This window comes from Rhagoletis pomonella, unplaced genomic scaffold (assembly GCF_013731165.1).
Source record: "Rhagoletis pomonella isolate Grant_MI unplaced genomic scaffold, Rhpom_1.0 Rhpom_scaffold_00003, whole genome shotgun sequence".
In the NCBI taxonomy this organism is placed as follows: Eukaryota; Metazoa; Arthropoda; class Insecta; order Diptera; family Tephritidae; genus Rhagoletis; species Rhagoletis pomonella.
Window position 1 is genome coordinate 67709072 of NW_023458557.1, and position 14017 is coordinate 67723088.

Genomic DNA, 14017 nt, shown 5'->3' on the forward strand with positions numbered 1-14017 from the left:
TGAAATTCATGTGGACCGGCTTCCTTTTGGTATTAATATTTTGCATTTCATATTGATTTATTAAATTCAATTCAATACAATCAAAACGAATATTTCGTGTACCGTTTTTAACTTGAATATGATCTCAAAAATATCACGTATTCTACGTTTAAGTTTAGCCGCTGTGACCCCGACACAGCCTGCAGGTCAAGACAAAGGTGCTGGACTGATCCTTTTCTGATATACATTTGTATTCAACAATTTTTTATTGAGCTTGAGACCGTTTTTAATGACAAACTATTGTGGAAAAGCAACAATAATTTGAAAATTTGGTAGAAGTGATAGCTATTTCGGAAATCACCACATTTCCTCATCAGAATTCTTTCAGTTGGATTCGATCCAACGACCCTAGCGGACTCAGAAAGTTGCCACAATAGTTTTTCATTAAAAACGGCCTCAAAAATTGTTGAATATAATTGTTATAAGGCCATAAATAACAAAAACAAATAACTTAAGGACGAGGACATCCTAAAAGTTAAACATTCTAAAAATATAATTATTAACAAAAACCAACAAAACCAAAAACCACATGATCAAGTTTAAATAGCGCTGGAATAACTGCGCTGGTTGTAGTTGGCTTAACAAATGAAAAAGTGGAAAAAGCAACAATAATTAAGGCGAACCTAGCACAGTGCATAGGGAACTGGCTAAGTCAGTTGGGGTCGTTGGATCGAAACCCACTGAAAGAAGCCTGATGAGGAAATGTGGTGATTTTCGAAATAGCTATCCCTTCTACAATTTTTTCAAATTATTGTTGCTTTACCACAATAGTTTTTCATTAAAAACGCCCTCAAGCTCGATAAAAATTGTTAAATACAATTTTATAAGGCCATACGGTACAGAGGAAGTGAAATAGCGGACAGTCTTGCGAGAGAGGCTGCAGCTAACACTTTAATTGGCTGTACGCCTTTCCTGGCACTAGTTCCCAAGACGAAGCTCGCTAGGGCGGCGTCAGGGAAAGTGCTTATTCTTAGATATATCATGAAGTTAATTCAACATCCAAGCGATTATTCTCGTTATTGTTGTTGTAGCGGCTTACTTAGCTCTGTCGAGATCGGATTATATGGACTGACGAAAGAGAAGTCTAGGCTTAATGTAGCCAGAGTATGAGTACATTCATGTGCTACCGCCGAAAGCTCTTTCTAACATTTTGAGAAAGGTAGACTTAGAAGAAGTGTTGTGAAGAGTTGAGCGCACAGTGCATAGTTATAATATGTATAATAGATTAGCGCTTACATAATATGTTAGTGCTTCTCCTCCGACGTTGTCACACAAAGGGGAGGGAACTACAGTTTTACGCCGACTCCAATTGCATTTTTATGCGAAGCTGTTTTTATGGCTAAATACACGCGGGGGTTTGCCATTGCTTGCAGAGGGATGACCGCTATTAGAAAATACTTTTAGTTTTTTTTTATTTGTTGATGTTGGTCGGAAACTGGGCTTCAATCCGGCCCTACGGAATGGTAACGCGCACTGCTAACCACTGCACCGTAGTGCATACCTTATATTAATATATATATATATATCGTTTTTTGCAGAGTGAAGAAGAGATCATTACAGAGACGCAGTTTCTGAAGCGTTGCAACGAAAACATGAAGCAGCAATTGCTGAGCGATTCGAATAGCGAATTTTCTGAATCTGATGGTAGTGATGATATAGAGGAAATTTTATCCAGCAATGAAGGGAGTAGTTCACCTTTGGTAGAAAGATTTCTGAAAAGATTCAATGCCAACGAAAGCGATGAGGAAATAGAGAAATGTGATAAGTTGAACACAAAATCTTCGGCCGGGCAAGAGGCAGCTGATTCTAAACGTAGTTCAATGGAAAGAAATAGTTCAATAGAAAAGATTAAATCAAATTCGTCAGAAAATTCAGATTGTGAAGTACTCGATGACATGATGTCTTCAACAAAACACAGTAAACAAAAGTCTTTGGAGAAAATGCTTTCAGTGGTTGAAAAACGAAAGAAAATGAATAGACTTTGTGACTCAATAAGTCTTAGCTCGGAAAGCGAGTCCTCAGATGTTGAGCCAGTAGAGGAATCTAAATCACGCATCAAACCAATGCTTCGGCCCGAACAGCTAGCAACTGTCACCCGTGAAGCACAACGAAACGAGACTGAACGTATAAGACGCTTAGAGAGAAAGCATAAAATGCTATCGAAATTACTAAAAGAGCGACCCGATATGCAAGAAGATTGCAATTTAATTTTAGATTACAATGATGAAACTAAGACATTTATAAAAGTACATCCGGATATTGTTAAACATTTGAAGCAGCATCAACGCGATGGTGTAAAATTTATGTACGACTCTTGTTATGGTGGTGTGGAGGCGCTTAAGAAAAGCTCTGGATCTGGTTGTATTTTAGCGCATTGCATGGGTCTTGGAAAAACACTACAGGTAATTTTCAAAATACAGCCCTGCAATTGAATTTGTGTGGAATTTGAAAATACTAAAACTCAATTAAATTTAAACTAATGGGTCGATTACGGATAGCAACGAAACCACAGTTCGGTTGCCAGCTGGCAACGCAACTGGAAAGAAAATTTGTATTACGAATGGCAACTATCGTCAGTTGCTGTAGTGCTATCGATAATCGAAATTTGACAGTTCCACAACCAGCATGCGGCTGTAAACAAGCTGTGCGAGTAAAATTTAATTATTAAAATAAAGAGTTTTAAAGAAAAGACAGCAATAAGTTCATCACAATTATTTGTTTAAGAGGAAGATAAGTGCATGAACGCGGCCTCAATCAGGCGACATTTAAAGGATAATTCCAATCCTTCAGAGCTACCGCGTGCACTGTTAGCAAAAGTTAATGCTTTCAAGGTTTTTCTTTTAATATCGTTTTGTGTTCGTTTTCAAAGCATACTGAGGATTTCCAAAAGAAGCTGTAGTATAACACTGTGGAACAAATTCAGGTTAGCAAAAGTTAGGTCGATTCTGAGAGTGAGGGGTGAAAATATAGGCTAAATTAGAAGACCCTTATCGCGGCGTTTGTTTATGTTAGTTCGATTTTTTTTTTTTAATCGACCTACGAACTTTTCAGTCAAATGCCGATTTTCAGCATATTGATTATATGGTTTTTTGGCTATAACTCGTCGACTAATTGATATCTGTTAAAGCCAAATTATTGCTAGAGACCTGTGCAACAATTACAATAAAAAAAAAAATTATTTAGAAAATTTTTGTAGTGCTTATGAAGCAAAATGTTGGAATTTTTTTCATGCTTTTTGAACATATTTTCCACAAAACTAAGTCTTTTTTGCTTTCTGTTTGATCTATAATATGCATCTCAGTTTCTTCAATAAATTTCATTTGAAAAGAAAACAATCATAATACAAAACTTGCGTTTTCCAGCTTAATATTAATTTACTTCTCATTTCTTATGTACCAATTTTTTCAGTGTTGGTTTTGAAGAAACATAGAAAAAGAAATTATAAAAATATGGAAAAAACATTATTTTGAAATGTTAGTTATGAAAAGTTTTAAGTAAAAAAATTTAATTAATTAAATTAATGATTTGGCCAGTTGCCGTTTAGCAGGCGGCTGTGGATCAACATCACTGCTCTCTCTAATATCTTGGTCATCGTGATCATCATCAGAAAGGTGGATAATTGCGTCCAACAGATATTCTGGAATTTCATCTTTGTCTTCCTCTTTTTCCCCGTCTTCCTCTTCTTCAAAGGTGTTTTTATACCACCAACAAATTTCAACGAGTATTGCATCTGGAGATTTCTTTCCTCTGTACCTGAAACGAAAATAGTTTTCCATCGTTAACATGTTTAAATTGTGCACTCTGACAAAGATATTAGAAAAATCTAGGAATTCAAAATATGCACACTCTATAGTTACCTTATTTCAAATAGAAGCGCAGTTTGGTTCTGACCAAGTTCTGAACATTCCCCGCAACCACAAAAATGCAGTCGCCTGTATAGACACTTTGTAGCAACTGCAGTTGTCAGTTGAAAGTTGCCAGTTGCCATCTGTAATATCGTTTTGGCAACTAGCAACGCAGCTGAGGTTCGGTTGCTATCGGTAATCCACCCATAAAGTAATTATTTTGATTTAATTTTAAGTTAGCATGAGCACATTTGCTACATTATAAGTAGAAATAAATACTCAGCCTTATCGCCAATTCAATGCGAATAAATTGTTCCCATAAATTGAGAAAAATTGCTTGTTTTATAATTCTTGGGAATACATATTTGTTCACACGGAATTCGTGATAAGGCTTATTATTTTAATGAAATTTAATCTGTATTATATTTCCTATCCCCAGCTCATTGCTCTTCTCCACACAGTTATTTCTTATAAGGAATTAAAAACTTGTAAAGTTCTTGTGTTATGCCCCAAAAGTACGGTCATGAATTGGGCGGATGAAATTGAACGTTGGCTGGGCCCACTAAAACCGAAATATTACACATTTAATGATACTTCGTAAGTAAAATTTATACTATTAATAATTTCAAAATTAAGTATACCTTTTCTGTAGCGACATCAACGATAAAATACAAATCCTCAAGGATTGGTCATTGTCCACGGCAAATGCATCTGGAATATTGTTGATAGGTTACGAAGCTTTTCGAACACTGGTGTTTTATCATTCGTACAAAAATCGTAGTATTGCACCGTCACGGTTGGAGAGCATACGCAGTGATGTTGACAAATATTTGCTTAGTCCAGGTATGTTAAATGGTATTGCTTGAAGAAAATAATACTTTAATCAAACACAAAACAATATTTTTTATAATTCCAGGTGCTGACTTAGTTGTATGCGATGAAGGTCATATTATTAAAAATAGTAAATCAGCTATCAGCCTGGCGGTTACACAAATAAAAACCCAAAAGCGTATCGTTTTAACGGGCACACCAATACAGAATAATTTGAAAGAGTGTAAGTATGTATGTACTAGGAATGTTTACATTACAAAAATAAATTGTTTAAACACTAATTTCAAAGCGATATGGCTATTTCCATACGCCATGTACGTGACAGTCGTACGTTTTAATGCGATAAAAACAAGGAAAAACACTTGTTTTCTTTTACTTCTTTGGACCCTTGTATGTCATATAATTAGCTCCATATTTAACCGATGATCCTTAAATATACGCAATTAAAGAGAGTGATGTTATGTGACAAAAATGGAAGTTGATTTTTTGTTTTCTTACAAAATCGCCAAACTCTGTGAATTGTGGATGGCTCTCTTCATGAAACTTGTTTTTATATGATTTGGAGCAATTCTAGTTGTTTTTAGAGTTTCTCGAATTAATGCAACTTGTTTCAATATTCTTTTACAACCCCAAGTGTGAAACGTTACGTTACATGCCGTGGCGTGACGTAAATTTTCATCGCAATATTTTTGTTAATATTAATTTTAAGAGAATTTTTAACGCAAATGATTTTTTTTTGGAAATCTATGGTTTATTATGTTTCAACTACATACGCCAAATTCGAACCAAATCGGACCAGAAATACGGGTTTTCAAAATATCTCGACCCTGGCGTCACCTAGCAAGATCATTTTTCGCAAACAATTTTCTGCTTACTTAATCAGTATATATTTTAAAAAGCAGACAAATTGGCCCATAAATACGATAGATATATGACTTATTTTTCGCGGTAGACCTTCCGATGGAAACACCCATATCCTAAAATTAAGAAAATTATTAATGTTTACAAATGAACTAAGCAATTTTTAAATCAACATTAAAAGTTTTGTGTTACTTTTGTTAAACTTCAAAATAAAAAATGTTTTTCAGGGGAGCAATTTTTATTCTCTGAAAACGTCAAGTGAAAATATTTTTCATCACTTTACATAAAACTGCGATTCCGTTTTCAAATGAGAATAAATTAATTTGGCAAAAAGTTTTCGAGGTGAAAACTGCGAAAAAGGAAAGTTGAACATTTTTCTCAAAACCATCGTCTTGTGATAAAGAATGTCATTGTTTGTTGTGTTAAGTACTTGCTAGATAGTAATGGAAAAGCTTTTAATGATTGAGAATCGCTTAATATGATAAACTGAACAAATTAAATTTCCATTTCCCTTCACAATTTCATAGAACGAGAATGGGCCCCCAGTCCACAATTTGCTTACTACATACCATGATACAAAAATTTGAAGGTAAACCCGCTGATAGGCAGCCTGAACAGTTTTGAAGTTTGCTAAAGGTGTTCTTACACGATATGTATTTGCATCTGTAAATGTGACTTTTTCAATAGATATGTAATCGCGTATGTCTGTCAAATTCACAGTCTTTATTTAACTATTTAAAAATATGTTTGAAAACGAAATAAACTAAGTATTTGTCAATGTTATTGTGGCTTATTAACATTTTATTTTTAATGTTTTTATTGAGCTTTGTACCACGATTGTTTATTAGGAAAAATTGAAAAAGCGACAAAGTCTAAGCGGTAGAAGTTATAGCAGCTATTTCGGAGATCACCACATCTCCTCATCAGACTTCTTTTCTAGACTTCAGCAGGGATCGAACCTGCGTAATCGATGTGCAAAGTCAGAAGCGTTAACTACTGAGCTATGTACACCCCGTAAACTCTTGTTGCTAATTATTATTTTTTTTTTTTACGACAAATGGACAGATCTGGCCCGCAAATATTTGAGCGCTCCATCCGCCAGCGTTCCAAGTGAGCAATTTTTCAGTTCCCACGACAGTCGGGTCTACGTAACCGGAACGACCCAGATTTATATCTGGCCAAGGACTGTCACTCCAGCAACACTCCCCAAAAAGTCTTTGGGGAATTTGTATGCTGCTACAACAACAACAGCAATTGTTCAGTGTAGCCGGCCTTATATACGAACCTCTAAGAAATTGCCTCATGGGAGAAAAGGCAGCAAAATTACTTGTTTTGGAATATAAAATCATCGTACAGTTCCATAAGTAACGCAACTGTTCTTCTTACCGTTTTTTTCTGGCAGGCTGTAGGTGTGGTTTTTGGTTATTGTATTACTGTTTTTGTTTCAGTGTGTTAGTGTATTTTGAATAAATTGTAATAGAAATTAAAGAAATTGTAAAAGATAATAGCACATGCCAAAAAACAGGTGATCTCAGCTGTAGGAGTTTTTGGCAATCAGCTGATAGTGTTTTTACTTATGAAACTGTACGATGTATAATATGCCCATTTTGAACTTTGACTACTAGATTATAACACGGTATAGGTTAAGAACTCGTTCAATATTCTAATAATTTACAAAAATTTTAAAGAAATAAAAACGATGATTTAAGTGGATTATAGCTTTTTTAACGTTATTCCTAACATTCGCATTCCGAAAATTCGTATTCGGGAATGTGAAAAATCCCTAGTATGATTGTGCACATATGTAGTACAAACGAAAACAAATCTAATTAGAGCTAGAAAAGCTGCTCGTTGATATCAAAGCGAATTGTGCTGATTTTCAAAAATGATATGTTTGTTGTACATTTGTTCATGTTTGTCATTGTGCGTATAATTTTCTATAGTTTTTGTGCTCCCGCTATCACCTTGTATGAATTCGTCTTTCGTTGATATACTCTGATGAACATATGTGAGAATGATAGCAAGGCCAACTCACATACATATATATTACAGCATGATTCAATAATTAAAGGTTTGCTCATTAGTGACATTAAGCTGATGCCACATAAAACTTTTGCTTCGCTTTACGTGGCAGATTCGCTTTGACAGATAAGATGAATTGTATGAAAATGCACAAAGCATGCCACATAAATCGTTGAAGCTGCAGCGCGAAGCGAAAAGATGGCCAACTCCCATCTCTTTGCGCGCTTTGACAATAAGCCGGTTTAATATTTATTTTGTTTCGTCCAAATTCGAGTTTCCATGCAGAAATATAAAACTTAATTACATTGCTGGTAATTTTAAAGCAAAATATATAAAATCCACAGCAACTTTGACTAGTAAAAAAGCGGTGCAAAATTGTTTTCTTGGCGTTCATTGTGGCATACCTTCTGCGTCTGGCGCTTTGCTGGGAAAGTTATAAATGTCACGCAAAGCTACAAAGTTTTATCTGCCATCAGCTTTAGAGTTTTGATACTCCCTTAGATCCCTTACAAAAGCTTTGCACACACACACGAACCCTCACACAGTGCCTTGCTAAGGGAGCCGATTTTGTCAAGAGAGAGTGAGAAAACTGTTTATTGAGCAAACCTTTTATTATTGAATCATGGTGTTACAGGAGCAGTTGAAATTTTCGCCCCGGTGTTTCTCAAAGAAAGCCATAAACGTAGCGACAGTTGTTTCAACTTAGCGATGTTTTGCTCTAAATTACACCGTTTGTCGTTTATGTCTTGGTGGATCAAAAAATTTGATGTTCTGGCAAGTTGTACAACTCGTCGCTACATTAATGGCCATGTTGTACAAACTCGTTCTATTTTGCGTTTATTTTGTTCACTAAATAACCCAAAATGGGTAACCCAGCCGAAATATGTACGAAACATGTTCGTTGAATTTTATAAATGTAAGTCGAAACTATGAAATTGTAAAAATGAGATTTTACAATGAGACTAGCAAAATTGCAATGTTTGTGGGCAAAATGTCCAACTTGATTGCGGATCGATCACCCACGGTCGCAACGTTTAAGGCTTTCATTATGTCAAAATTATGTGTTTATTGTAATTCATTCTGTCGTTTCCTACCATTGTGCGTAGGCAAATTCATGAAATCATTTCATGCGTTTGAGTAGAAACTGGCCGACGACCGGTTTTACCTTTAAATCTTTGTATCACGCTACATACTTGAAATTTCTAAAATGTAGGACCGGCGAAACAAAGGCACACACAAAAAAAAACTTGGGCACGGTATTATAGAGGACCTAATTCAGAGCTGCTCACTCCATAAGCACTTGTAGCACATTGGTTTTTGTTTTGCCCTGAAGTATAGGCACATACATAAATTAATTAATAATTATTAAATATAAAAAAAACGTTATCGCCCTCCCGTATGCCCTGACATATAAACACAATTCATATGAAAGTACCTGAGTTTCATATTGCAGGGCAAAGCAAATGCGCTCCCATACGAAGCTCACGCACTCCAGTAAAATGTAGAAATTTTCACAAACAAATATAGAATGAAAAAAATTATAAAATATATGTCAGCACTGAAAAAATGTGTGTTATAAATTGGTTTAATATTCATATACATATACTGAAAGTGAACACGAAATTTATTGAAAAAAAAACACATGGCGTTCATCAAATTGTGGAAGCGCGAGTTCTTTTTTGCAAAAATTTTGAGTGCAAAGTGTAGTGTATATGTTGTGCTTTGTAATTATTAAACGAATTGCCACCAAAAATTTTGGAAAATTTCAAAGGCGACATAGAAATTTATTGATTTCCAATCTGCATTCAATGTAAATCGCTGGGAGCATTACATCGCGTAAAGTTGATAGAATGCATACATTTTTATAACGTCGGATTGCAGAAAAAAATGAATTTTGCGACCTTGAGGGAAAATTTCAACAAATTTCCGTAAAATGCGCGCAAAAAAATAAAATGAAATTATAAATTAAGGTTGGAGAAACTCCAATCTCCTGTTCACACTTGATTTAAGGTGCCCTCACTAAATTTTATTGCATATTGCTTCAATGGTGCTATCATTTACTAACGCTTTTAAGTGGGACTTTTATAAGCTAGGAGTGTCTCAAGGAAAATGCAAAATTTAAGCTTGCAATATGATGTTTCCCACACTAAATTTTGGAATTTTTCAGCCACTAGGTCGCTATCGTTTCTTAACGCACTATATCATTCCACATACATATGTATATGGAAATACACCCATTGTTAACAATTTTAATTCGCCAATCGTACACTAAAAATAAGCTTGTTTTAAATAACAAAAAGAAAAAAAATCTCAGTGTACACATAAATTTTGTAAATGTATTGTGATTTCACTTCAATCCCCGCAAAAAATGCGACTAATCCGGGATGACTCCGGGAGCAATCGCACAGGCACATGCGACTAATACCACTTTTGATCTCTTTATATGGAATGAACTGTTCGATTTTGTTCGAGCATGTCCTATGAAGAGACTAATTGTTTCCCTTTATACCCGAACGGGTACAAAAAGCGACTAGTCACTTTAAAAAAATTGAAATAAAAATTTGGGCCAGCTACGATTCATTGACTAAGTGCGTACATATCATTAAGTTAGTCGCACAATTTTTTGCAGGGATATAAAAATTTTGAGCAGCCCTGACCCAATTCCTCAATTACTAGTAGTGGTTACTACCTAATCGAATCATTTTTATTTTCGTCTAAATTGGATACCAAACCAAGTCCTATTCATGCCCGACAATATAGCTCAGAAGTGTCAAAAAATACAGACAGTAATCAACAAAATTCACAAAAGTCATTCGACTATTTAGTTCCAGCACATCATTTATGCGCGTAGTCCCAAACATATATGAGTATACTCACATCTTCACAGGAATTAAATAAACGAAGGATTGAGGGTTATACGTGGCTTGCAAAGTTTGTGGCTTTACGGATATGTACTTCCAATAATTGAATTTGAAGCCGAAGTTTCAAGGGGCTAATAAAACTGTTGTAATTATGATAGATCTCATTCGCGTTTTTAAAAGTTTTTGGTAAAGTTATTGTTTCCAAAAATTGCAAATCGTCGCCTGGGTAAAAGATTGTCGTTTCTTTCGGCAGATTTTGGGAAATCGATGTTTTTTTGTTTTTTTTTGTTTTTTTTTTAACAGTTTTTTCCCGCAAGGGAATTTTAACATAGCTAGTGGATTCTACAAGTATAAGCTAACTGTTGTGTCTTATACACAAAGTGAAATATTAGGGCGGGCCGTAAATTTAATTGTTTAGGGCGCCGGCCTAAACACAGTCACAATATCTCAAAAGCTGTACAATCGTTTTTTACCAAAATTTAATTCTTGATTGTACATACCAAAATGTATTCAACAAAGTGTGTTTCAGAAGAACCATTCTATAAAGTCAAATTGAAAAAATTTTGTATGAATTTTGAATAGATTGTTTATATTTTTTGGCATAATAGTACCTTAAAAGAGAGCCTACCTGAGTTGTCAATCACACCTTGTTTAATACACCTTGGTACATACTATTTAGAGTATAAAAACCTTCTCTTAAATTTTCAGTAACTCATATATGTAGCTTTTACAGCCACTTTTTTATAAAATCATTTTGGCGTATGTTATATTTTCAAGTTAAACGCTAGCCAGCTCTATGACATACTACAAATCACACACACAGCAAGTAAGCAAAAGGCTGAAACTGTTGAAATTGTTTTTGGCTCGTACGCAAAAAATTGATTCTCATACACCTGAGATATAAATTAATGAATAAAAATCAACAAAATAATAAACAATTTGTCAATGAAAGTTGTCGTAGCACTTACGACTATCCATTGTATAGGATTGGTGTGAGTTTGTCGTATGTACCATACAATTTGTCACATAAGACAATATTTTAACAAGTATGTAATCGATTTCATCAAACTGTACCGAGTCGCTTGCGAACTTGCAAATACGACAAAATTTTACTCATTATCTCGGAAACTAAAGGAGATATCCAAAAACTGATAACACCAATCGAATGATGTTATTTAAAAAAAAAAAAATAAAGCTGCATCTTTAACTAAAGATCGTCGAACTGACGCTTATGACAATCTTTTACCCAGGCGACGAAATGTTTCCCAAACATGAAAAATTTAAAATCCGATTTGGACTTACGTACATAAAAACCTGACGGAGCAAGAGGCACCGAAAAGTTTTCTTTGGTAATAAATTCTGTTATCGAAGAATTTTCATTGAGGTTTTCTGAATTAAAGGAGTTATCGGAAACACTCAAATCCATTATGTATCCCGATGTAAAGTCACATGATAAACCGAACTTGTCTAAATTTGTTTGGTTGGAAATCGAAGATTTTGAAATGCAGCTGATTGTGTTCCAGTGTAATTCAATACGGAATAAAAACTTTGTGGAAACAAGGAAAGGGTTGGAATCATTCAAATTAGAAAGACAAGCAGCCAATTGGACCAAAAATGCTAATACTAAAATTTTAGAAATTCCATTCCAGACATATCGAGCCCTAACCGCCAAAATAACGTAAGCGACATTTTTTTCAAAAATTTCTGTTTGATGCAGAAATATTCATAGAGCATCTAGATCATTTCTGCATCAAAAAGAAAATTTTGAAAAAAATGTCGCTTACGTTATTTTGGCGGTAAGGGCTCGATATTAGCTGTCTGATGAAGCTGGGGTTGGCTATCTTGACAATATTTTCGTCTACCTTTCAATGTGAGTCCTAACCGCTTACCACGTTAGGTACACAGATACACTTAGGATACGCTTAATTTGTTTTTTTTTTTTAAATTAGTGTACGATTTATGTGTCAATTAATGTCTCCAAGATCGTTGATGAGTCATGATTTTTTTGCTGGCACGTCATGGCTACATTGAATATTTCTTTGAAAATAATGGCACGTGCAGGTATAAAGGTTCGCCGGCGCTGGGTAAGGCTATATCAATATTTTATTGGGTTTCTAAAGGTTATTTTAACGATTAACTAACAACTTAAGATGCCCCTTTAATAGAAGGTTAATAAAATTGTAACATTTAACGATGGAAACTTACTGTTTTTTAATCCAGCGTCCAACTTTATAAATTTTGTAGTTTGTTTTATGAAAATGCGATAGAAATATTTTGTTTCCTAAACCCTTTTACATATTTAAAAATTTCACAAGTATACTACTTAATATAACTACCACAATCTTTACCTTTGTAGACTATAGCATGGTGAACTTTATAAAACCGCTCTTTTTGGGAACTGAAAAAGAATTTGCAAACCTGTATGCAAATCCTATTAAAAATGGGCAACATAAGGATTCAAGTAAAAGAGATATACAAGTAATGAAGCAAAGATCGTTCGTTTTGCACAAGAAACTTTCTAAATTCGTACAGGTAAGGCAACAATTTCTAAAAAACATATATAGTTGTCCACAAAATAATAGGAGTGCGATATTTTGACCAGCTTTAGCTATTTGCTTTTTGTTTATTTAATGTTTATTATTTAGTTATAAAAGTCTAGATCAAGTTTCACGCTTCTAAAAAATTCCCTTAATTTTAAGCATTTTTTTTTTGCTGGCAGTGTCCTCCATATAAAAGAAAATTTTCGAACATACTTTGTATGGACAAAAAGGTAAAACACCTTCAACCAAAAAAGTTCTCTAAAATCAACGAGATTTTTTAGCAGCTTCAAACTTGCACTTTATTATAATAGAATAAAATGGGATACAAAACTGCATACCACAATTTTTTGTAAAGATTCTGACAAAAAAGTTTGGAATTTGGTTGAAAATTTGCGAAATTTGTATAAATTTTGTACAAAGTGTGAAAACTGAATTTATAAGGGGTTTGTTGTATAGCCAGCTAGATTTTTAGAGAAAAAAAATAAAATAAACATTAAATAAACAAAAGACAAATAAAACTGGTCAAAATATCGCACTCCTATTATTTTGCGGACAACTGTACATGCTCTTAATACAGTTAAAATACTTCTGTTTTTTTGTTATCTGTTTTTTCTTTCAATCCTGTATATAACAGAGGAAGGAAGCTGAGCTCCTCAAAACCTTCTTGCCACAAAAGTACGAGTACGTGTTATTTATTCCAATGACCAAAGTTCAGGTAAGATACAATTTTTTTTTTGGACTTACTGATTTGAAAATTTATTCACAGAATTAAAAGGAAATTTAGTTATCGCACAAAATTCTGCAAAAAATATTGTATATGGGGCGGAATTCGTCAAGTGTACCAGGAAACACATTTTATAGCAGAATTTTGTGCAAACTCCACAATGTTGTTGCTTTGGTTACTCGTAACCAATATGTAAAAAAGTTTTTTTCTACCGCTGTTTTTTGTCGAGTTATTAGAGTTTGAACAAACAAATTTCAGCATTTTTTCTTAGTCACAAGTTTTCTTAAAATTCTT

General features: G+C 34.2%; 1 protein-coding gene across 3 annotated transcripts in view; it reads left to right on the forward strand.

The window, feature by feature from the left end:
* Positions 1 to 14017, forward strand: part of LOC118735397 (transcriptional regulator ATRX-like) — a 101676-nt gene that overhangs the window by 18888 nt on the left and 68771 nt on the right. For 2 of the 3 annotated variants that reach the window (XM_036465118.1, XM_036465119.1), the window contains exons 4-9: positions 1578 to 2441; positions 4324 to 4481; positions 4537 to 4727; positions 4801 to 4938; positions 12816 to 12991; positions 13634 to 13714. In XM_036465118.1, the coding sequence (XP_036321011.1) occupies positions 1578 to 2441; positions 4324 to 4481; positions 4537 to 4727; positions 4801 to 4938; positions 12816 to 12991; positions 13634 to 13714 (1608 nt within the window). The remainder of the gene's footprint in view (positions 1 to 1577; positions 2442 to 4323; positions 4482 to 4536; positions 4728 to 4800; positions 4939 to 12815; positions 12992 to 13633; positions 13715 to 14017) is intronic. The other variant, XM_036465120.1, reaches the window with a different exon arrangement.